The following is a 25,362-nucleotide window of genomic DNA, read 5'->3' as shown; positions in this document are numbered from 1 at the left end:
AAGAGACGTTTGTGGCACAACTTGACTAGAAGAAGGGATCGGTTTGGTAGGACATGTTCTGAGGCATCAAGGGATCACCAATTCAGTATTGGAGGGCAGCGTGGAGGGTAAAAATCGTAGAGGGAGACCAAGAGATGAATACACCAAGCAGATTCAGAAGGATTTAGGTTGCAGTAGGTAGTGGGAGATGAAGAAGCTTGCACAGGATAGAGTAGCATGGAGAGCTGCATCAAACCAGTCTCAGGACTGAAGACGACAACAACAACAACAAAATACTTTGACAAAGGTCAGATTATTATTAAGTAGAACCTATGAACGAATATCTCGAAAACGGCGAAGCTGGTCGAAAGTTCAAATACTACTGCCGCTATGATCTACGGAAAGAGATAGAAGGACAGTGAAACTACCACTAGGCACTAAATGTTAGGACGTCCGCGACTCTTCACAGAACATGGGATTCGGAGGCTTGTCTGCTCTGTAAAGTAGGACAGATGGTGATCTGTGGCATGTCTACCGAAAGAGCACTATGCTGGTGCACACACTGTTCATCGTTCATTGTTGAGCACGGAGCTCCGCAGCAGACCACCCCTACGTGTTCACTTCTTGATACAACGACATCGCAATTTACGATTGCAGTGGGCACGGCACCATCGGGATTTGACCTTCGATCGAAGGAAACGTGTCGGTCCTACGGGTGAATCTCATTTTTGCTACACTATGTCGATGGTCGTCTCCACAAACGCCGTCATCGGTGTGAATGGCGGCTCGAAACGTGCAGCGCGCCAAGAATGCAGACTGGTGAGAGCAGCATTATTCTACGGGAGACATTCTCCTGCGCTTCCACGGGTCCTGTGGTAGTAATCGCAGGCCCACTGACACCTGTGAACTACCTGCAACTCTTCATGCTTGATGTCTTTCCCGACAGCGATGTCATCTTTCGGCACTGTGATTGTCAGTGTCTCGGAGCCAGAATCGACTTACACTCGTTTGAGAAGCATTACAGTGAGCTCAGGTTAATGCCTCGGCTACCAAATTCGCCTGATGCAAATTGTATGGAACCCATGCGCTATCACCGCGTACGCACATCAGTGGTTCGTTATTTACGCGAATTACATGACCTGTGCGTAGACATCTAATGCCACATGCCGTTACCAACGTACCAACAAACTTTCGGATCCCTGACACGCAGAATCAGTGATGTATGTCGTTCCAAAAACGCACAAACAAGCTGTTCAAATGGTTCAAATGGCTCTGAGCACTATGAGAGTTAACGGATATGGTCATCAGTCCCCTAGAACTAACCTAAGTACGTCACACAACACCCAGTCATCACGAGGCAGAGAAAAAACAAGCTATTAGCAGGTGGCCTCGACGTTTTGGCTTATCAGTGTATTATGCCTTGAAGGAGCAAACAGCCACAGGTGCAAGCTACCGACATCTTTTGACAGGGTTAAAGCGGACTGTCAACACGAACCTCAGCGTGAAAGTCGTTTGATTGCTCCACAACAACACTCCACCTCCATCTGCACATAACACTGTCAACATTGTCCGTGTACTTTCGTGACGCCGTAGTCTGCGATTTCTTCCTCTTTCCACAGATGAAGAAGCTATTTCTTGGAAGGTATTTCCACAACGACGGCGCTGTGATTTTGTAGGTAAATCTTCTCCTTAACAACCGAATACACAATTTTATAGCCAAGAACTACGCCAAGTAACACATCCTTGTGGAAGGGTAAAGACGTACTGAAGGGCTAACACCAAGTTTCATGGCGGTAGCTTCATTTTTTTTGAGGTGATGATTAAATCTTTATGACCTCTCGTAGTAATGTAACAAACGACATCTATACACATCGTTGTATGAAAGCTGCATTCGCCAGCCGCTGTAACCGAGCGATTCTAGGCGCTTTAGTCCTGAACCGTGCTGCTGCTGCGGTCGCAGGTTCGAATCCTGCCTCGAGCATGGATGCGTGTGATGTCCTTAGGTTAGTTATGTTTACGTTGTTCTAAGTCTTGGGGACTGATGACCGCAGGTGTTAAGTCCCATAGTGCTCAGAGCCATCTGAACCGGTTTAAAGTTGCATTCACGTAATTCATACGTCACAGACACTAGAAGTTTTGGCTACGATGTTGTGGAGCAATGTTTACATAAAGCTCGAAACAGTCGTCGGCAGATTCCAAGCAGGAGCCGGGGGGGATGTTTTCGTGGTGTCCCTTTGTACATCTCGTCACGTTGGAAGGCACAACAAGTTGGCACGAATGTGAATCTATCCTTGAGGACCATATCCAGTCCTACATGCAGTTTGCTTTTCTTTGGCACCGGCAGGACAATACAACGTGTGGCACAGCTCACAGTGTGTGTGGGTGGTTCGAAGAGCATCAGTATGACTTACCGTACTCCCCTGGCCACCAAACTCCCAGGTTTCAAACCCAATCGGGAATCTGTGGAACCAACTCGATCTGGCTCTTCTTGCAATGGATCCCCAACCGAGAAACCTAGGGCAGATGGCCGTGGGACTAGAGTTGGCACGGCTTCACATCCCCGTCGGTCCCTTCCAGAACCTCACTGAAACTATTCCTCAACGTCTCGCAGCAGTCTGCTCTGCAAAATGGGGTTATTCAGGCTTTCTACAGGTAGTCACATTAACGTCATTGCACAGTGTAAATAAGTTGCATTCTCATACTTCATACGTCACAGACATTCAAAGATACCACAAATTGAAGCTAGGTTGTTCTGTCAGCTATGTGTACGTAAATCCTGAGATATTCATGACTGCTGACATGCAATAGTAAATGGAGAAGAGTTGGTAGTAGAAGAAGAATAGAAATAAAGCTATTTATGACGTGAGCTGTCTTTTCACTGCACTACTAGAGCCTTTCGAAACTTCAACAAATGACCTTCAGCATAGCGTTAAGGACGAACAGGAGTGGAGTTACAGTTAGAAAGAAGACTTGGTCCCCTTCTATGGTCTCCATAGCGGGGCGCTGTCAGGTGAGGCGTCCCTACCCTACTCTTCCTTACGACGGAGCAGCCAGCGGCCGCTCCCGTAACGCGTGTGCTGGCCTACGCTCTTCCGGCCACGCCAGCACTGCTCTGGATGCTCGCCAATCTAGATTCGCTGCTCTGCCTCTCCGAGGAACTTTTAAGAGACCTTGAATTCCGCAGGCGCTTGCTGCCAAGTCCTAGCAGGAGAGGGAACCGCGTATCAACTTCAAAACATTTCGTCCTGTTAGCCGTCCTTAATTTAAGATAATCACCAGAATGTGCCTGCGGAAGTGTAGGGAGTCTGTAAATTAGTTTTACAAGTTGGGATTTTAATAACTTTAAAACTAAACTGATTTTCAACATGTGACAAGATAACTCATATAAACACACATCAAAAAAAGTTTTGCATCGCCTCGGTTACGAGAGTTCCGGAAGCTGTACAGAAAATTGGAATAGAGATCAACATAAACATCATTTCCGTCCTTTTTATTACTCATGAAAACCACGCATTGCGTGTTGTACCACCATACACCGAGACCTTCAGAGGTGGTGGTCCAGATTGCTGTACACACCGGTAACTCTAATTCCCCAGTAGCACTTCCTCTTGCATTAATGCACGCCCGTATTCGTCGTCGCATACTTTCCACAAGTTCATCAAGGCACTATTGGTCCAGATTGTCCCACTCCCCAACGGCGATTCGGCGTAGATCCCTCGGAGTGATTGCTGGACACGTCGTCCATAAACAGCCATTTTCAATCTATCCCAGGCATGTTTGATACGGTTGATGTCTGGAGAACATGCTGGCCTGGCCACTCTAGTCGAGCGATGTCGTTATCCTGGAGAAAGTCATTCACAAGATGTGCAAGAAGGGGAACCGAAATGTCGTCCATGAAGACGGATTCCTCGCCAATATGCTGCCGATATGGTTGCACTATCGATCGGGGGATGGCATTCACGTATCGTACAATCGTTACGGCGCCTTCCATGACCACCAGTGGCGTACGTCGGCCTCACATAATACCACCCCAAAACACCAGAGAACCTCCACCTTGCTCCACACGCCAGACGAATGCCTCGCCAATGTGCTGCCGATACGGTTGCACTATCGATCGGGTGATGGCATTCACATATCGTACAAGGCGTCTAAGGCGTTCAGTCTGACCGGGTTGCCTCCAAACACGTCTCCGACTATTGTCTGGATTGAAGGAGAACGTGATGCCAATCCGGAGCGGTCCATTTGGCATGTTGTTGGTCCCATCTGTACCGCGCTGCATGGTGTCGTGGTTGCAAAGATGGACCTCGCCATGGACGTCGGGAGTGAAGTCGCGCATCTTGCAGCCTATTGCGCACAGTTTGAGTCGTAACAAGACATTCTGTGGCGACAGGAAAAGCGTTATTCAACATGGTGGCATTGCTGTCGGGGTACCTCCGAACCATAATCCGTAGGTAGCGGTCATCCACTCTAGTAGTAGCCGTTCGGCGGCCTCAGCGAGGTATGCCATCGACAGTTCCTGTCTCTCTGTATCTCCTCCATCTCTGAACAACATCGCTTTGGTTCACTCCGAGACGCGTGGACACTTCCCTTGTTTAGAGCCCTTCCTGGCACAAAGTAACAATGGGGACGTGATTGAACAGCAGTATTGACCGTCTAGGCGTGGTTGAACTAGAGACAATACGAGCCGTGTACCTCCTCCCTGGTGGAATCAAGAGCTGATCTGCTGTCGGACCCCTTCCGTCTAATAGTCGCCGCTCACGCATGGTTGTATATATATATATATATATATATATATATATATATATATATATATATATATATATACAACCATGCGTGAGCGACTATTAGATGTCGTTGATATCCTTGGTCCATAGAGACGAAATCCTTTACCTAAGAGTAACGAAACTTTCGAGCACAACATGGCAGGGAACAACTGTCGTCAGCATCTATTAGAGCTCAACATATGTCATTTATGGAAACAGGTAGTGTTCTCCATTAAAAGGGGGCGGGTCGCCCATCTGAAGTGGATAATGTATTTGTGGCGACTGCAAGATATTCGACCAGATTAGTGCGTACGACAAACAGGAAGGTGCACCTGCATTAGAAGAAAGTCAGCTTACAAACATCAGTGCGAAGAGTTTGCAGTCGATAGACTAAATTTTTTAAAAGATTTTTTTTTCTCGTTGAATCAGCTGATCATTACGTACATAAACTTCGTGTGTTGGGATCACTGTGTCCTCATGTTAAATGTGAAATTCAGAGGTGTGGTGTGGGATTAGGCACAGTTTCATCATAGGTCCATTCCTTTTTAAAGAGTATACGATCAACAGTGGATATGCACACTGTTGTCTTATTCGAACCAATTGATCCCCAAATGTCTATCAATTTCTGTACGAAAGATTTCTGGGAGATGCATTAAACGAGATAGTACAAGTGTGTGGGCGCCCCAATCACTTGGTTTCACTTGTGCTCCTCTTGTGGCTGTTTGTAAAGGAAACCAAAGTTACAAACCTGCAGGACCTGAAGACGCTCACTCGCAATGTTTCTAAAGATGTCGTCGTAGCGTTCCTGCAACTCGCATGGAGGGAAAATGAACACCGACTTGACGTCTTCCGTGCCACTAAGGCGTGAACACACTGACGTGTATGAATGAAGAAACAACATATAACGAGTTTTCTTGTGAAGTTTTCCAAATCATTTGTTACTTATTATCTAGTATAGTCTTAAAGTTATTAAAGTCGAAAATTATATAGAAAATTTATGAATATTCTGTGTATTTGTAGAAATCTGCGCTGAGAGACGTTAAGTAATTAAATGAAATGCATTATTTATTTTCCGATAATTCACACGTATCCTACTCAAAGCTATACTACTATTAATTGTTAACATACGTCTCGTCTTAGTTTGTGATGTTGACAGAGAGCATACATTACATGTATACCAGAAACCTCAAAGCTAAATGAATGGATTTAGGTAATAATTTGTGTTTGTGTTTGTTTAGTAAAGACTTTTACTGTCTTGTGCTACGTGTTCCAGGAGCTAGTCATCATCAGGTTACAGAGGATTAGAGTTTGTCATCCCAACGACGAAGTCATTAGAACCGCAGTACGGGCTCGTATTTTAAAGGATGGGGAAATAAATTGTCCCCGTCCTTTTCGAAGCAAAACATCTCGGCATGCTCCTTAAACAGTTCAGGTAAAAATCACGAAATATCCAGATATGGACAATCGGACTTGTGCCTGAATGGAAATGAAATGAGCGTTTGACGTCATTGGCCGGGAGGCCCCTCGTGGGCCAGATCCGGCCGCCTTGGTGCAGGTTTTATTACATTCGACTCCACATTGGGCGACCTGCGCGCCAGATGGGGGTGAAATGAAGATGAAGACAACACAACAGACAGTTCCTGAGCGGAGAAAATCCCCGACCCAGCCGGGAATCGAATCCGGGCCCGTAGGACGGCAATCCGTCACGTTGACTACTCATCTATCAGGGCGGACTGCTAGCCCAGTGTCCAATAGTTCCACGTTCCATCGGTTTGCCACAGGATACAGCGTGACTGCTCACTGCAAACCACTCCGTCCCAGTCATCCATTGTCCGGCGACTTCTTCCTTAACAGGAGTAATCCAATAAATTACAGGCCCATATCGTTAACGTCGACATGTAGCAGGATTTTAGAACATACATTGTGTTCGAACATTATGAATTACCTCGAAAAAGGTATGTTTACAAACAGTTAACACGGATTTAGAAAACATCGTTTCATGTGAAACACAGCAAACTCTATACTCATATGAAGTGTTGAGTGCTATTGACAAGGGATTTCAGATCGATTCCGTATTTCTGGATTTCCGGAAGGCTTTTGGCATTGTACCACACAAGCGGCTCGTAGTGAAATTGCGTGCTCAGTTATGTGAGTAGATTTGTGATTTCCTGTCAGAGAGGTCACAGTTCGCAGTAATTGACGAAAAGTCATCGAGTAAAACAGAAGTGATTTCTGGCGTTCCCCAAGGTAGTGTTGCCCTTGCTGTTCCTTATCTGTATAAACGATTTTGGAGACAATCTGAGCAGCCGTCTTCGGTTGTTTTGCAGATGACGCTGTCGTTTATCGACTAATCAAGTCATCAGAAGATCAAAACAAACTGCAACACTATTGAGAAAAGATATCTGAAGTGACAATTGACCCTAAATAACGAGAAGTGTGAGGTCATCCACACGAGTGCTAAAAGGAATTCGCTAAACTTCGGTTGCACAATAAATCAGTCTAATCTAAGAGCCGTAAATTAAACTAAATACCTAGGTATTACAATCACGAACAACTTAAATTGGAAGGAACACATTGAAAATGTTGTGGGGAAGGCTAACCAAAGACTGCGTTTTATTGGCAGATCACTTAGGAAATGTAACAGACCTACTAAAGGAACTGTCTACACTACGCTGGTCCGTCCTCTTTCAGAATACTGCTGCACGGTGTGGGATCCTTACCAGATAGGACTGACGGAGTACATCGAAAAAGTTCAAAGAACGGTAGCACGTTTTGTATTATCGCGAAATATGCGAGAGAGTGTCACAGAAATGATACAGGATTTAGGCTGGAAATCATTAAAAGAAAGGCGTTTTTCGTTGGGACGGAATCTTCTCACGAAATTCCAGTCACTAACCTTCTCCTCCGAATGAAAAAATATTTTGTTGACACCGACCTAAATAGGGAGGAACGATCACCACGATAAAATAAGGGAAATCAGAGCTCGTACGGAAAGATATAGGCGTTCATTCTTTCCACGCGCTATGCGAGATTGAAATAATAGAGAATTGCGAAGGTGGTTTGATGAACCCTCTGCCAGGCACTTGAATGTGATTTGCAGAGTATCCATGTAGATGTAGACCACTTCAGATGTCGCTTAGCACTGAGTACAGAAATGTGTGTCTCATTGGGAACTGCTCGACCTCTTGACCCCATTCTTTTTAATCTGTACACACAGTTATTAAGCTACCTGGACTGCTGATAACACTTTGGAACTCGCGGTTGATTGCTTCCACTGATTTTACATGATTTTTAGGACCACCCTCCACAGTGCCCGACGGTCCCTGTCTCCCAGCACACGATGTCTGCCTGCCACCAGTAACTTCACAGTTACCCAGCCAGCTGTCGACTTGGACAACTATCGAACGGCTGAAATATTTCTGGTGGATTTTTACTCAGATAACATCCAATAACGAGTCTACGTTCGAAGTAACTGAGCTCTCCTGAGCGACCCATTCCGCTGTTATCCCTTCTCTGCAGACAACTCAGTACTCCCGCCTCCTTTTTACTAACGGGCTCGCATCCCATGACATCTAGCATTCAGTGACATGTAGCGTTCATACTCTACCGGTGTATGTAAAGTTTTAATGTGACGCGTGTACCTAACGTTCCTCTGTCAGTGGAAACAGGGCGTCGAATCAGAACGTCAATGCTTGCTGACAAAATATACGCTGAAGAGCCGAAGATTCTGGTACACTTGCCTAATATCGTGTACGATCCCCGCGAGCGTGCAGAAATACCGCAACACGACGTGGCATGCCCTCGACTAATGTCTGAAGTAGTGTTGGAGGGAATCGACACCATGAATACTGCAGGGCTGTCCATAAATCCGCAAGAGTAAGAGCGGGTGGAGATCTCTTCTGTACAGCACGTTGCAAGGCGTCCCAGATACGCTCAATATGGTCATGTCTGGGGAGTTTGGTGGCCAGCGGAAGTATTTAAACTCAGAACAGTCTTCCTGTACCCACTATGTAGCAATTCTGGTCGTCTGGGGCGTCACATTGTCCTGCTGGAGTTGCCCAAATCCGTTGGAATGTACAGTGGACACGAATGGATGCAGATGATCAGACAGGATGCTTACGTACGTGTCATCTGTCCGCGTCGTATCTAGACATATCGGGATCCCATATCGCTCCAACTGCACACCACCACACCATTACAGAGCCTCGATCAGCTTGAACAGTCTCCCGCCGACCTGTCGACACGCAGGGTGCATGGATTCATGAGGTAGTCTCCATAACAGTACACACGTATCTGCTTGATACAGTCTGAAACGAACTCGTCCCGCCAGGCAACATGTTTCTAGTCATCAACAGTCGGTGTTAACGGCCCAGGAGAGTCGTAAAGCTTTCTGTCGCGCAGTCATCAAGGGTACACGACTGGGCCTTCGGCTCCGAAAGTCCTTGTCGATGATGTTTCGTTGAATGGCTCGCACGCTGACACTTGTTGAGGGTCCAGCATCGAAATCTGCAGCAGTTTGGGGAAGGATTGCACTTCTGTCACGTTGAATGATTCTCTTCAGTAGTCGTTGGTCCCGTTCTCGCAGGATCTTTTCCCGACCGCAGCAATGTCGGAGATTTGATGTTTTACCTCATTCCTGATATTCACGGTACATTCGTGAAATGGTCGTAAGGGAAAATCCCCATTTCATCGCTACCTCAGAGATGCTGTGTCCCGTCTCTCGTGCGCTGACTATAAAACCACGTTCAAACCCACTAAAATCTTGATAACCTGCCGTTCTAAGAGCACTAACCGATTTAAAAACTGCACCAGACACTTGTTGTACTACATGGAATCTGCCGTAGCTAAAAGTTATGTACTGGACCCCTAGCATTTTTCGTAGTTCATTTACGATAGATGTACGCAAAATGCATCAAAATACTTGAAGACTTCCCCACTATATTAATAGATATTTTCTGACTCTACCTTGCTTTAGATTTTATGACGAGAAGTGCGTTATATATGGCACAGTGCTTTGGCAACTCACGACCAAATTATCAAGTTTCAACCTAACCTAGACCATGAAAACGTTACCGATCAGCCAACTTTCTTTAAAATGATTAAAACATATAAAATGGTATTCTGTCGGTCAGAAATTTTACCTCCTGACAGCGTGTAACCATTTTTGTAACAGCTGTGGGTTTGAGAAAGGAAACCTGAAAATAGATGCACAGACATTATGCTAATACCATGTTACAAAAACATTTATTAAGCAAGTGCACTGACATACAAAACAACTTAAAATATTCACATACCTGTGAAACGTAATATTCGTTCCTTTCTCGAATTTATTCGTACAATTAATCGCTGCACTGCTCTTGACCACTGTCCTTCTTTTGATTGGAACGTACAGACAGTAGAATTACGAGTAACAAATACTGTATGTACGCCCCAACAAATATACGTTAAATCAGGGTCTTCATAAACAACAATACTACGCAAGACATCAGACTACAACCACTATAATGGCGTCCAGCCGAAGGTTCAAATTATCCCGCGACTGCAGCGCCATCAGTAAGTCTAGTTATTTTTTACAAGGTCTTTGGATGTTATACACACAACACAAGATGGCGGACTGTAGCACGTGAGTTTGTATCGATTATCGAGGTTTTGTATCGATATTCTTGGTTCTAATCAATTATTTACGTTGACATTTCTTGAATCTATTGAGTTAGAACTGGCTTAAGACTGTTGAAGAATTTTGAGTTTTTGAATACGGTTAATTGCTGTGTATGAAAATTTCCATTTCTTCCATGATATCCATCCTTTTACTTTTTCCTATTTTATGTAAAATTTCGAAATTCTCTTCGATTTTCAAAGGGTGGCCTGTGTCTTTAATGTGAGTTGCTACTGCTGATTTGTTAGATTTATCAAGCCTGTAACAGTCTAAATGTTCTTTGAATTGTGTTCTGAAATTTCTGCCTGTTTGGCCGATATAATATTTAATGCATTGGCTGCAGGTAATTTTGTAAAAACCAGATGCATCAAGACTTGTATCTGGTGGTTTTATATTGTGAATAAGCTTCCTACTTAGGTTGTTGTTGGTGCTGCAGCTAAGTTTTACTTCTGTGTTTTTGAATAGTCTGGTTAATTTGTCAGATACTATTCCAAGATATGGCATTTTTACATATTTGACTGCTGGGACACTGTCAGTTGTGAGTGTAGTTTGATGTTGTTTGTTCAGTTTATTTTTTATCTGTTGTGACATTGTATTAATTAGAGCAGGGCCATATCCATTGCTTATTGCAGTATATGTTATGGTTTCTATTTCTTGTTGGAGTTCTGTATGTTGAAGTGGAAATTTGTGTGCTCTGTACAGCACTGATCTATAAGCAGCTTTTTTGTGGTAGGAGGAATGTGTTGAGGAGTTTGGTGTAGTGGTGTCAGTGTCAATAGGTTTTCTGCAAACATTGAAAGTTACTTTTTGGTCCTGTTTTGGTATTTTTATGTCAAGAAAAGGTATGGTGTTGTCTTCTTCCTGTTCAACGGTGAATTGAATATTTTTATGTAGGCTATTGAATTTGTTAAAGAGGTTTGTCACTTCATATTCTGTGCCATCAAATAGAATGAGGGTGTCATCTACATATCTCTTATAGAATTTAACTTTGCTTGTGATGTTATCATTTAGTGTTAGAATTTTATTTTCTATATGGTTGATAAATATTTCAGTTAATAGGCCACTGAGAGGGCTTCCCATTGCTAGTCCTTGGTCCTGCTTGTAAATTTTGTTGTTAAAAGAGAACTAATTATGTGAGAGTACTAGATTAAGTACATCTACAAGTTCTATGATTTCTGGTTAGCTCATTGTTTCTCAATAGGTTCATTGTTTTTATCTCAACTGTTTCATCTACAGGTATACTGCTGTAAAGGTTAACAATATCTAGGAATAGAAGCTTAGCTTGAGGTGGTACCGCCAAGTCTTTCAAACTGTTAATAAGTTCATTGATGTTCTTTATGGAATATGATTTTTCAAATGTGTATTTTTCTACAAGTATATTTAGTTCTCTCATTAATTTGCAGGCTGGTCTATTAATTGAGTTCACAATAGGCGTGATGGGTGTGTTGATTTTATGGACTTTTGGTTGTGGTCTGTTTGGGGGTTGTTGGATTCATCACAATGAGGTCTCGTACTTCGTTCTTAGTGAAAAGAAAGTTACTGTTGTTGAGGCATTTTCTTATTTTAGCTTGAAACTTTGGTGTGGGGTCAATGTGGACTTCCAGTATGTGGTTGTTTGCAAAGAATTTGAGTGTTCTGTGTATATAATCATCCTTAAAATGATAACTGTTGTGGAACCTTTATTAGATTTACTGCCAGTGCATTATGGTTTTGTAGTTTCTTATTGATTGACTGGAGTACATTTATTTCAAAGTTGTTTGTTTTTGTTGCTTTTGTGGTTATGTGTTTCTGTATAATTTTACTAGCCTTGTGGCCTATTACCGTTTGTTCAGTGTCACTAAGTTTTGCAAAGTCACTGGCTATCTTTAGTGAGCATATGGTATCTTTTATGTTTTGGTGATTGATACTTGGATTTATATTATACTTCAAACCTGTATCTAGTAGTGTCATTTCTGTCTGACTGAACTCAATGTTGGTAGAAATTACAACTCTTGGGAAACATTTGTGGGGATTACTATTCTTATTTACATATTTATCGATAGTCAGCTTGTTTTTCTTTCTCAAATTGTCTAGCTTTTTTTGATGAGTGCTGTTTATTTTATTGTATGTGTTTTTTATTATGTTTCCAAGGATATCATGGAATAATGGGATCTGTGCTGGATGTGCTAATAACATTAATTCCAGATAGGTGCTGTAAGCTAATCAGTTTAGGTCTTCTTTCTTTTTATATAACAGCTATGTTACATGGGCTGCATGGCATCAGGCAGAAGCTCTCACTAGGCCCTCGTTCTTGGCGGGAGACACTATTTTCTAGGCATCTTTACGTGTTCACTTTGCGCTCAGAACTGAAAAGAGCGCGCTGACGCGATCCACGGGAATACTAGAGGCACTGTCCAACGCACCTATGGAAAGCTACATCCAATATTCACTGTGATTTGCATTTCGTGCCCGATCGAACCACACTTTCCGTATAGTCCTCGTAATTTGGTTGGCCGCATACTATAAAAAAACATTTTCGCGGCAAAACAGTCTGGCATTTGAGCGCCAACACTAACGTCTGTTCCACACCACAGATGCTTCGCGATTACATCTCTGCCTGCACATCGAGGACTAACGCACGCGTGCCAGCGATGTTACTGTTATACGAAAGATATTCTCTGTGCTTTATACAGTGAAAACTTTCCTAATTTGGCAACGTATTTGCTACAATCATTTGACGTAAATAAGTGTTATTTATCCTATCAACATGCATTATGTTTTCTTAAACACTAATTACTGACGAAATTCATTAATACAAATGTTTACAAAAAATGAATACAAATTGAGAAATCAACTGAAGCAATGGGTTGTAGCATTATAAATAACGCACTACGTGGTTGGGTCCGGGTGCTTTTGGTCAAGTAGCGCAACTGAGATAGCAAAAATGATGTGATATCTCCTAATGTCGTCTCTGACATCCTACTGTCCGGCACAGCGCAGCAACTCGATACGGCATGGTCTCAACAAGTTGATGGAAGACCCCTGCAGAAATACTGAACCATTTTGCCTCACAGCTGTCCATAATTGCGAAATTGTTGCCGTTGCAGGATTTTGTGCACAAACTGACCTCTCGATTATGTCCCATAAATGTTCAATGGCGTACATGTCGGGCGATCAGAGTAGCCATGTCGTTCGCTCTAACTGCCCATAATGTCCTTGAAACTAGTTGTCGCCTGCTGACATGACGCATTGCCATCTACAAAAATGTCACCCTTGAATGGTTCCAAATAGCCCCCAAATAGATGAACATAACCATTTCCAATCAATTATTATGGAACCACCACCAGCTTGCACAGTGCCTTGTTGACAACCTGGGTCCATAGTTTCGGGGGGTCTGCACCACACACGAACCCTACCATCAGCTCCTGGCAACTGAAGCCGGGACCCATCTGCCCAGGTCACGGTTCTCCCGTCGTCTACGGTCCATCCAACATGGTCAAGAGCCCAGAAGAGGCGTAGCCGATGTCGTGTTGTTAGCTGATGCACTCGCGTCGATCGCCTGCTGCCACAGCCCATTAACGCCAAACTTCGCCGCACTGTCCTAACGGCTACGTTCATCGTAACTCCCACAGAAATTGCTGCTGTTATTTTACGCAATGCTACTCGTCTGTTAGCGCTGACAACTCTATGCAGACGCCTCTGCTCTCGGTCGTTAAGAGAGTGCTGTCAGCCTCTGCCTTGCCCGCGGCGAGAGGTAATGTCTGAAATGTGGTAATCTTGTAAGACGTGTATATTTCTATTGACTATTGTCAAACCACAATTTATGAAATATGTTTATATTTTATTAATAGGATTAAGTAGGAATAATTAATATTCGTCATGTTGGAAATAATTGTGGTAGCAGGGATTGTCTGCGCCAAAAAGCATTGTTGGCGGGAGAGACCGCGCTTTAGCGTTCGTAGGAAGTCAGTAGTAAGCGAAAAATGAAGCGAGTCGGTAGCAGGTCTGAAGCGAGAGGTTGAGAGGAGCGGTGTGCCTGCCAGCCACTAGCTATGATTTACAACAGATTATAAACGGATGTACAGAGATATCAGCTAACTATTATTGTAAGAGAAACTAATATTATTGAGTTATTTTGTTGTTGTTGAGAAACTGAAGTTATGTTTGCGCAATGCTAGTTGTAAGATTATTGTAAAAAGTAAGTCCCATTTGAACATTCGTAAAATCGTTTCATTCAGAATATAATTAATTTTTTGCCAGCAATATTGCGTTACTGATTGTAATCCATCCCAAAAACCATCAACGTAAAACTTTGCAAGATTTTATTGTTGTCAAGAGAAAGTTTAACTATGAATTACGTAACGTCAGTCAAATTAATTAAAGAATAACGCCAGCTTTGCTATTAAAGAGTAACGTCAGCTTTGGTAATAAATACAGCCACTTATTCTGACAGCCCACCAGCAGCTAATAAAGTATATTCATGTCGCAGTTCGATGTAGCAGTCAGATGTCGATCCAGTAACAGTAAAAAAAGGTAAGGGACAGTTTTGGGTTTTTGCAGATAACGACTGAGGGCCACGACTACGACACATTCTATGTTTCGTCGAAATAATCAGAAAATCACTTTTAATACGCAGCAGTTAAATTTGTATGCTAAGATTGAGAAAGAGAATTAATTTCAAAGGGATGATTTCATTTGTTATTATTAAGCAAGACATACAAATCCTAAGGGAAGGTTTCATAGGTTATTGTAGGAGAGAAGGTTGCGTAACAAAAGAGATATACAGGAGGCGGGAAGGTTTCACTCTTGACAGTGTGGGTCTCGAAATTCTGAATTCCCTAACGATTTTCGAAATTTAATATCCTATGCGTTTGACTTAATCATAGCTAACACTTGGTTTAAGAATCATGAAAGAAGGTTGTATACGTGGAAGAACCCTGGAGATACTAAAAGGTATCAGATAGATTATATAATGGTAAGACAGAGATTTAGGAACCAGGTTTTAAGTTGTAAGACATTTCCAGGGGCAGATGTGGACTCTGACCACAATCTATTGGTTATGACCTGTAGATTAAAACTGAAGAAACTGCAAAAATGTGGGAAATTAAGGAGATGGGACATGGATAAACTGAAAGAACCAGAGGTTGTACAAAGTTTCAGGGAGAGCATAAGGGAAAAATTGACAGGAATAGGGGAAAGAAATAAAGTAGAAGAAGAATGGGTAGCTCTGAGGGATGTAGTAGTGAAGGCAGCAGAGGATAAAGTAGGTACAAAGACGAGGGCTGCTAGAAATCCTTGGGTAACAGAAGAAATATTGAATTTAATTGATGAAAGGAGAAAATATAAAAATGCAGTAAATGAAGCAGGCAAAAAGGAATACAAACGTCTCAAAAATGAGATCGACAGGAAGTGCAAAATGGCTAAACAGGGATGGCTAGAGGACAAATGTAAGGATGTAGAAGCTTATCTCACTAGGGGTAAGATAGATACTGCCTACAGGAAAATTAAAGAGACCTTTGGAGAGAAGAGAACCATGTGTATGAATATCAAGAGCTCAGATGGCAGCCCAGTTCTAAGCAAAGAAGGGAAGGCAGAAAGGTGGAAGGAGTATATAGAAGGTCTATACAAGGGCGATGTACTTGAGGACAATATTATGGAAATGGAAGAGGATGTAGATGAAGACGAAATGGGAGATACGATACTGCGTGAAGAGTTTGACAGAGCACTGAAAGACCTGAGCCGAAACAAGGCCCCCGGAGTAGACAACATTCCACTAGAACTACTGACGGCCTTGGGACAACCAGTCCTGACAAAACTCTACCAGCTGGTGAGCAAGATATATGAGACAGGCGAAATACCCTCAGACTTCAAGAAGAATATAATAATTCCAATCCCAAAGAAAGCAGGTGCTGACAGATGTGAAAATTACCGAACTATCAGTTTAATAAGCCACGGCTGCAAAATACTAACGCGAATTCTTTACAGACGAATGGAAAAACTGGTAGATGCAGACCTCGGGGAGGATCAGTTTGGATTCCGTCGAAATGTTGGAACACGTGAGGCAATACTGACCTTACGACTTATCTTAGAAGAAAGATTAAGAAAAGGCAAACCTACGTTTCTAGCATTTGTAGACTTAGAGAAAGCTTTTGACAATGTTGACTGGAATACTCTTTTTCAAATTCTATAGGTGGCAGGGCTAAAATACAGGGAGCGAAAGGCTATTTACAATTTGTACAGAAACCAGATGGCAGTCATAAGAGTCGAGGGGCATGAAAGGGAAGCAGTGGTTGGGAAAGGAGTGAGACAGGGTTGTTGCCTCTCCCCGATGTTATTCAATCTGTATATTGAGCAAGCAGTAAAGGAAACAAAAGAAAAATTTGGAGTAGGTATTAAAATTCATGGAGAAGAAGTAAAAACTTTGAGGTTCGCCGATGACATTGTAATTCTGTCAGAGACGGCAAAGGACTTGGAAGAGCAGTTGAACGGAATGGACAGTGTCTTGAAAGGAGGATATAAGATGAACATTAACAAAAGCAAAACGAGGATAATGAAATGTAGTCAAATTAAATCGGGTGATGCTGAGGGAATTAGATTAGGAAATGAGACACTTAAAGTAGTAAAGGAGTTTTGCTATTTAGGAAGTAAAATAACTGATGATGGTCGAAGTAGAGAGGGTATAAAATGTAGACTGGCAATGGCAAGGAAAGCGTTTCTGAACAAGAGAAATTTGTTAACATCGAATATAGATTTATGTATCAGGAAGTCGTTTCTGAAAGTATTTGTTTGGAGTGTAGCCATGTATGGAAGTGAAACATGGACGATAACTAGTTTGGACAAGAAGAGGATAGAAGCTTTCGAAATGTGGTGCTACAGAAGAATACTGAAGATAAGGTGGATAGATCACGTAACTAATGAGGAGGTATTGAATAGGATTGGGGAGAAGAGAAGTTTGTGGCACAACTTGACTAGAAGAAGGGATCGGTTCGTAGGACATGTTTTGAGGCATCAAGGGATCACAAACTTAGCATTGGAGGGCAGCGTGGAGGGTAAAAATCGTAGAGGGAGACCGAGAGATGAGTACACTAAGCAGATTCAGAAGGATGTAGGTTGCAGTAGGTACTGGGAGATGAAGCAGCTTGCACAGGATAGAGTAGCATGGAGAGCTGCATCAAACCAGTCTCAGGACTGAAGACAACAACAACAACATGCGTTTGGCTCCAACTACCACTCCGCCTTAAAAGTCTGTTAAATCCCTTCGTGCTTCCACAGTCACGGCGGAAATCTTTCCACAGAAATCAAATGAGTACATATAACAGCTCCGAAAATGCGCTGCCATTTTATATCTACATCTATGTAGATGCTCAGCAGTCCATCTTACGGCGTGTTGCAGAAGGTACCCCCCTACAACTACAAGCAATTTCTTTTCCTTCCACTCGCAAACATAGCGAGGGAAAACTATCGCTATATTCCTCCTTACGAGCCCTAATTTGTCGCATCTTATCTTCGCGGTCATGAGAAGCGTATATTGCAGGCAGTGAAACAGTTCTACGGTCGGCTTCAAATGCCAGATCTCTAAATTTTCTCAATAGTCTTCCTCGAAAACAATGTCGCCTTCCCTCCTGTGATTCCTGTTTGTGTTTTCGAAGAATGTCCGTAACGCCTGCTTATTGTTGGAACCAACCAAGCTCGTGGTCGTGCGGTAGCGTTCTCGCTTCCCGCGCCCGGGTTCCTGGGTTCGATTCCCGGCGGGGTCAGGGATTTTCTCTGCCTCGTGATGACTGGGTGTTGTCTGTTGTCCTTAGGTTAATTAGGTTTAAGTAGTTCTAAGTTCTAGGGGACTGATGACCATAGATGCTAAGTCCCGTAGTGCTCAAAGCCATTTGAACCATTTTTGAACCAACCAACAACAAATCTAGCAGCTCGCCTCCGAATTGCTTCGCTGTCTTCCTTTACTCCAACCGGTACGGATCCCAAACACTCGAGTAGTTCTGAAGAATACGAATTAGACTCCTACACTGCAGCGCCAAAGAAATTGGTGTTAGGAACGCGTATTCAAATACAGCGGTATATAAACAGACAGCATACTGCGCTGCGGTCGGCAAAGCGCATATAAGACAAGTGTCTGGCGCAGTTGTTAGATCGGTAGCTCTGCTACAAAGTAAGGTTATCAAGATTTTAGTGAGTTTGAACGTGGTGTTATAGTCGGCGCACGAGCAATGGGACACTACTATGTTATAAATAGCGCATATTGTCTGAGGATGCACCGATAAGTGGCGCGAAACCGCTCGGAGATTTAATAAAAATCATTCATACAGCCAGTGCGGAATTTTCTTTGAAATAAATGTCGAAGTTTGGCTATGCTTGCCCGCCCTACAAAACAACATTTCACGAGTGTACCTTAAATATCAGGAATCCAATAAAACATCAAATCTCGGACATCGCTGCAGCCGGAAAAAGATCCTGCAAGAACGGGACCAACGATGACTGAAGAGATCGTTCAACGTGACAGAAGTGCAATCCTTCCGCAGACTGCCACAGATTTGAATGCTGGGCAGTCAACAGCTGTCAGCGTACGAACCATTCAACCAAACATCGTCGATATGGGCTTTCGGAGCCAAAGGCCCAAATACGTACCCTTGATGACTGCACAACACGAAGCTTTACGCCTTGCCTGGGCCCGTCACCACCGACATTGGACTCTTGATGACTGGAAACATGTTGCCTGGTCGGACGAGTCTCGTTTCAGATTGTATGGAGCGGGCGGACTTGTATGGATATGGAGACAACCTCATTAATCTATGGACCCTGCATGTCAGCAGGGGACTGTTCAAGCTAGTGAAGCCTCTGTAATGGTTTGGGACGTGTGCAGTTGGAATAATATGGAACCCCTGATACGCCTAGATATGACTCTCACAGATGACACGCACGTGAGCATCCAGTCTAATCACTCGCATACATTCAAGTCGATTGTGCATTCCGGGCAATCCAAGCAGGACAATGAGTCACCGCACACGTCAAGAACTGCTACAAAGTGGCTCCAGGAACACTCTTCTGAGTATAAACACTTACGCTGGCCAACAGATTCCCCAGAAATAAAGATTATTGAGCATATCCGGGATGCCTTGCAACGTGCTGTTCAGAAGAGATGTCCACCCCGCTCGTACTCTTACGGACTGCTCTGTACGATTAATGTTGTCAGTTCCGTCCGGCACTACTTCAGACATTAATAGAGTCTATGACACGTCGTGTTGCGGCACTTCTGCGTGCTCGCGGGGGCCCTGCTAGATATTAGGCAAGTGTACCAGTTTCTTTGGGTATTTAGTGTATATGCGATCTCTTTTACAGATGAACCACACTGTCCTAGATTTCTCCCAATATACCGAAGTCGATCATTTGCCTACCCTGCCAGATCCCTTGTGTAAGCGATACTACTGCTGTATGTGTATGTGCATATCGCTGTGCCATGACATTTGTCACGTCACTGTGCCAATCAGTGTGTGGTCTACTCAGTAGAGATGGGTAGTTCGCGAACGAACGGGTGCAAAGGAACGATACACCAAGATGAACGAAAGGACAGAGAACGATCGGTTCATAGTTCACTTCGGTCGCGGCGGTCTACTTACAGTTCCTGGGAACGAGGAACGATCGGTTCATAGGTCACTTCGGTCGCGGCGGTCTACTTAGGTTCATAGTTCACTAGTTCACTTCTGTCGCGGCGGGTCACTTCGCCAGTTCTCGTTCCAGCCTCGGTCGCGTGCTCGTCTCAGTCTCGGTCTCCCTCGGCCGCACACGTCGTTCTTCGCATGACCACCTGTCTCAGTTCCACTGCCGACTGCTCCTAGTTAGTTCAGTATCCAGTTGTTCGTTTCGTTCACTGCGCTCGCCTTTTTTACATGTGTTCCAAACTGTTCTTGCACTTGGCTCTGGCTATTCAGCATCCACGACCGGTAATCAAGAAGTATTTTATAGTTACGTAAATTACATAAAAATTACGTTGTATGTAATAGGTACGTCTTTTCAGGTAACAAAAGGGTATCTCAGCTCACTTCATTATATCGATGAACAGCAGAAGAACAAGGCAAGTTTGTTTTGTTATTCGTATATTTTTTGGTTTCATCGGCTTGATATAGCAGCTAACTTTCAATAATTTGCTTAATTTTTAATGTAAGAAAATTCATATAAAACGATTTTCTTGTATATTTCATATACAAAAAGTTACATTTAGGAAGGCTGTAATTATTTTTAAGTTTGGTTCTTTCCAATTTGCATTACCTGCTGGTTTGGTTTCTTTGAAAAAAAAAAAAAAGTGGCTTGTGGGTCATTTTGACTCAGAAGGAAAAGCGGCGTCTCTCTATTTGAAAAAACATAGATTGCCATAAAATCGTATTTACTTATTATCTCAAAAACATTTGTTCAGAAGGAACGTTGAAACCAAAAACTTTATTACTGCGAACTTTATTATTATTATTATTATTGGTGAATTAACTTTAATAATGCAACATAACCTAATTTTTAATAAGCATTTGACGCAAGTATGAGAAAACCACATTTTATTTTATGGTTCCATTAAGTCTCTACTTCGCCTACGAACTCAGAGACAACGTGAAGTATATATAGGAAGTAAACGATTATTGTTTACAACGTAGCATAGCTATGTAGTGGAAGTCGAAACGAAGAATTTTATTAAGTTGGGAAACAGCGACCAACAGGTTTACAAGACTACATGAGCTACAGCCCGTGCGCGTCGCGTGACATTTTCATGTTCTCTTCTCCAGCTCTCTACACATCGTCATCGATTGTTTCGCAACTGTTGCTTTGCATTAGCCTGTTGTTTCTTCACTGCCTAATTATTACATGTTTGTCTGTTTGATGTATCTGCTCGTAACGGGCAACACATGGTCCGTAATTGGTGAGCAGTCTGGACTCGGGGCCGGTTTTCGGTGCGCCACCCTATATTATTTCCCTGCGATCAGCCACACAAGGCTACGGTTGGCTAAACGAGCGTTTCTGAAGAATCACAGAAATTACTTCTGAAAGTGTGTAAGAATTCTGTAACGAATAAAAACTCTATACTCCAGTGGGGAGGCAAGTGCCCCCTCTTGGTGCCCTCCATCCTTCAGTCACCTACACTACTAGTTTTCAGTTTTTCATAAGAACCATATACCAAGCACAAATGAACGGTGGACGAGTAAAAATGAAGTTCCCAAAAAGGAGCGATTAGCAGTGAGCTGGTTCCCGAGGGTGAACAAGTTTGCCCAACTCTACTACTCAGCTGTTGCGTCAGGGTTGTGCCGGTTATTATTTCCCGCTACTTGTTTCTGCGGGTGAGAAGTCGGACGATTGTGCGTCGTTCCCCGGCCCTTGCTGCGTGGCCGGGCGGTGGGCGTGGCTGACCTTGGTGCGCGGGGGCGGCGGCGGCGGCGGCGGCTGCCCCTCAAGGCGGCCCGCGTTGCGGCGGCCTCCCGGGCCTGGGCCACGCCAGGCCAGGCCAAGCCGCCCTGCGCCACGAGGCTGCCGGCTACTGACCCCGGGGCTCGCGCCGCGTCCGGCCTACCGCGTGCTGCCCTGCCCTGCCCTGCCCTGCCAGGCCGGCGCTTCTCATCTCGCCGCCGCCGTGTCGCCGTCGCCGACCAGCGCTCGGGCAACGGAGAGGGACACCGCGCCTCACTGGCCCACTCACAGGCGTCTCTACGCTGCACAGCAGCCGCAGTCTTCGTCACTCCCCTGTACTCTGCTCCATTGATAGCGACCGGGCCAAATATCTCACGAAATAAGCATCAAACGAAATAACCACAAAGAACGAAACTCGTCTAGCTTGAAGGGGGAAACCAGATGGCGCTACGGTTGGCTCGCTAGATGGCGCTGCCATAGGTCAAACGGATATCAACAGCGTTTTTTAAAAGATGAACCCCCATTTTTTTTATTTCATATTATATTTCTAGCTCTCCATAAGGTTTCTAACACCGTTCCTAACAAGCGGCTTCCAATCAGATTGCGTGGCTGTGCAGTATCGTAACAGTTGAGCGACTTTACAGAGTGTTATAAAAAGGTACGGCCAAACTTTCAGGAAACATTCCACACACACAAAGAAAGAAAATATGTTATGTGGACATGTGTCCGGAAACTCTTTCTTTCCATGTAAGAGCTCATTTTATTACTTCTCTTCAAATCACATTAATTGTGGAATGGAAACACACAGCAACAGAACGTACCAGCGTGACTTCAAACACTTTGTTACAGGAAATGTTCAAAATGTCCTCCGTTAGCGAGGAAACATATATCCACCCTCCGTCAGATGGAATCCCTGATGCGCTGATACAGCCCTGGAGAATGGCGTATTGTATCCCAGCAGTATGAGCACGAAGAGTCTCTACATTTGGTACCGGGGTTGCATAGACAAGAGCTTTCAAATGCCCCATAAATGAAAGTCAAGAGCGTTGAGGTCAGGAGACCGTGGAGGCCATGGAACTGGTCCGCCTCTACCAATCCATCGGTCACCGAATCTGTTCTTGAGAAGCGTACGAACACTACTACTGAAATGTGCAGGAGCTCCATCGTGCATGAACCACATGTTGTGTCGTACTTTTAAAGGCACATGTTCTAGCAGCACAGGTATAGTATTCCGTATGAAATCATGATAAAGTGCTCCATTGAGCGTAGGCGAAAGAACATGGGGCCCAATCAACACATCACCAACAATGCATGCCCAAACGTTCACAGAAAATCTGTGTTGATGACGTGATTGCATAATTGGGTGCGGATTCTCGTCAGCCCACACATGTTGATTGTGAAAATTTACAATTTGATCACGCTGGAATGAAGCCTCATCCGTAAAGAGAACATTTGCACTGAAATGAGGATTGACACATTGTTGGATGAACCATTCGCAGAAGTGTCCCCGCGGAGGCCAATCAGCTGCTGATAGCGCCTGCACACGCTGTACATGGTACGGAAACAACTGGTTCTCCCGTAGCACTCTCCATACAGTGGCGTGGTCAACGTTAAATTGTACACCAGCAACTTCTCTGACGCTGACATTATGTTTATCGTCAACTGCACGAATAATTGCCTCGTCCATTGCAGGCGTCCTCGTCCTTCTAGGTCTTCCCCAGTCGCGAGTCATAGGCTGGAATGTTCCGTGCTCCCTAAGACGCCGATCAATTGCTTCGAACGTATTCCTGTCGGGACACCTTCGTTCTGGAAATCTGTCTCGATACAAACGTACCGCGCCACGGCTATTGTCCCGTGCTAATCCATACATCAAATGGGCATCTGCCAACTCCGCATTTGTAAACATTGCACTGACTGCAAAACCACGTTCGTGATGAACACTAACCTGTTGATGCTACGTACTGATGTGCTTGATGCTAGTACTGTAGAGCAATGAGTAGCATGTCAACGCAAGCACTGAAGTCAACATTATCTTTCTTCAATTGAGCCAACTGGCGGTGAATCGAGAAAGTACAGTACATACAGACGAAACTAAAATGAGCTCTAACATGGAAATTAAGCGTTTCCGGACACACGTCCACATAACACCTTTTCTTCATTTGTGTGTGAGGAATGTTTCCTGAAAGTCTGGCCGTACCTTTTTGTAACACCCTGTATACATGATTTCTTGTCACAAAAGTCATAATTCGTCATCGAGAGAACCAAAACTGATGTCTGGCATCCCCAACCAAGTATTATAGGCCCTCTACTCTTTCGATCGATTTAGGAGAGAATCTGAGCAGCTCTCATAGATTGTTTGCAGATGACATTGTCGTTTACCAGCCAGTAAAATTATCAGAAGACAAAAACCAATAGCAAAATTATTTAAACAAGATTCCTGTACAGTGAGAAAAGAAACAATTGGCTCTAAACAAAAAAGAGTCTGGGTACTGAAAATGAATAAGTTATATCTCGGTTACACGATAACTCACAAAAATTTAAAGCTTGTTGACCCAGCTAAATATCTGGGGATCACAAGTGCGAACAACTTAAATTAAACCACTGCATATAAAATGTTGAGGGGAAGGCAAACCACAAACTGTGTTTTAATGATAAAACACTTAAAAATGTAACAAATCCACTAAGGCGACTGACTACACTACGCTCCTGGAGTATTTCTGCACGGTATGGGATCCTCACCAGACAGGATTGACGGAGAAAATCGAAAAAGTTCAAAGAAAGGTATCTCATTTTCTGTTATAACAAAATTGGGGAAAAGAGTGTCACGGATAAGATAAGCGACTTTCGTTAGCAATTATAAAATCAAAGGCGGTTTTTGTTGAAGCGAGATTTTATTCACGAAGTGTTGATCACCAGCTGTCTTCTTTATATGCAAAAATATTTTGACTTTCACTTCCATAGGGAGAAATCACCATCGGAATAAAATAACAGAAATCAGAGCTCGCCCGAAAGGATTTAAGTGTTCGTTTTTTCCACGTGTTATTCAAGAGTTGATGGTAGAGAAATAGTCTGAAAATGTTTTGACGAACCCTTTGCCAAACGTGTAAGTGTTAATTGCAGAATAGTCATGTAGATGTAGCACAAAAAAGACGAATTTCTCCTGGGCAGAGTTGGGGAAGTAAAAGAAGGGAATTAGCTTTTCGACTTATATGGCAGCTTCAAAGACATTTAAATCAAAACATCTTGAGATATTCACACGTTTTTACTTGAAGTTAAAAACTTCTGGGTTATTAGGCTGCGTCATATTTCTTCTAAAATGGTCGACGCTTCGACCCCTCTGTTGGGATGTTCCTCAGGATCTTCTGGTGTCCACTACTGCTAGAACATTGTCAAAGACGAGTGTCGCGTCCTCTTATAAAGGGGAGTTTCTCGCGTTCGTGGGACACTCGTCTCTGACAATGTTCTAGCAGTAGTGGACACCAGAAGATCCTGAGGAAGATCCCAGCAGAGGGGTCATACCGTCGATCATTTTACTAGAAATATGACGCAGCCTAATAACCCAGAAGATTTTAACTTCAGTGACAAAGGCCA

General features: G+C 43.6%; 1 protein-coding gene across 1 annotated transcript in view; it reads left to right on the top strand.

Annotated features, from left to right (window-relative positions):
* The window catches only part of LOC126355535 (translation initiation factor IF-2-like), a 148,402-nt gene that overhangs the window by 64,169 nt on the left and 58,871 nt on the right, over window positions 1–25,362 (top strand). The window contains exon 2 of the mRNA XM_050005881.1: window positions 21,713–22,106. Coding sequence (XP_049861838.1) covers window positions 21,713–22,106 — 394 coding nt within the window. The remainder of the gene's footprint in view (window positions 1–21,712; window positions 22,107–25,362) is intronic.

Source organism: Schistocerca gregaria, chromosome 3 (genome assembly GCF_023897955.1).
Source record: "Schistocerca gregaria isolate iqSchGreg1 chromosome 3, iqSchGreg1.2, whole genome shotgun sequence".
NCBI classification, from domain to species: domain Eukaryota; kingdom Metazoa; phylum Arthropoda; class Insecta; order Orthoptera; family Acrididae; genus Schistocerca; species Schistocerca gregaria.
Note: the sequence above shows the minus strand (reverse complement) of the source record. Positions and strands in the feature narration are given on the sequence as shown.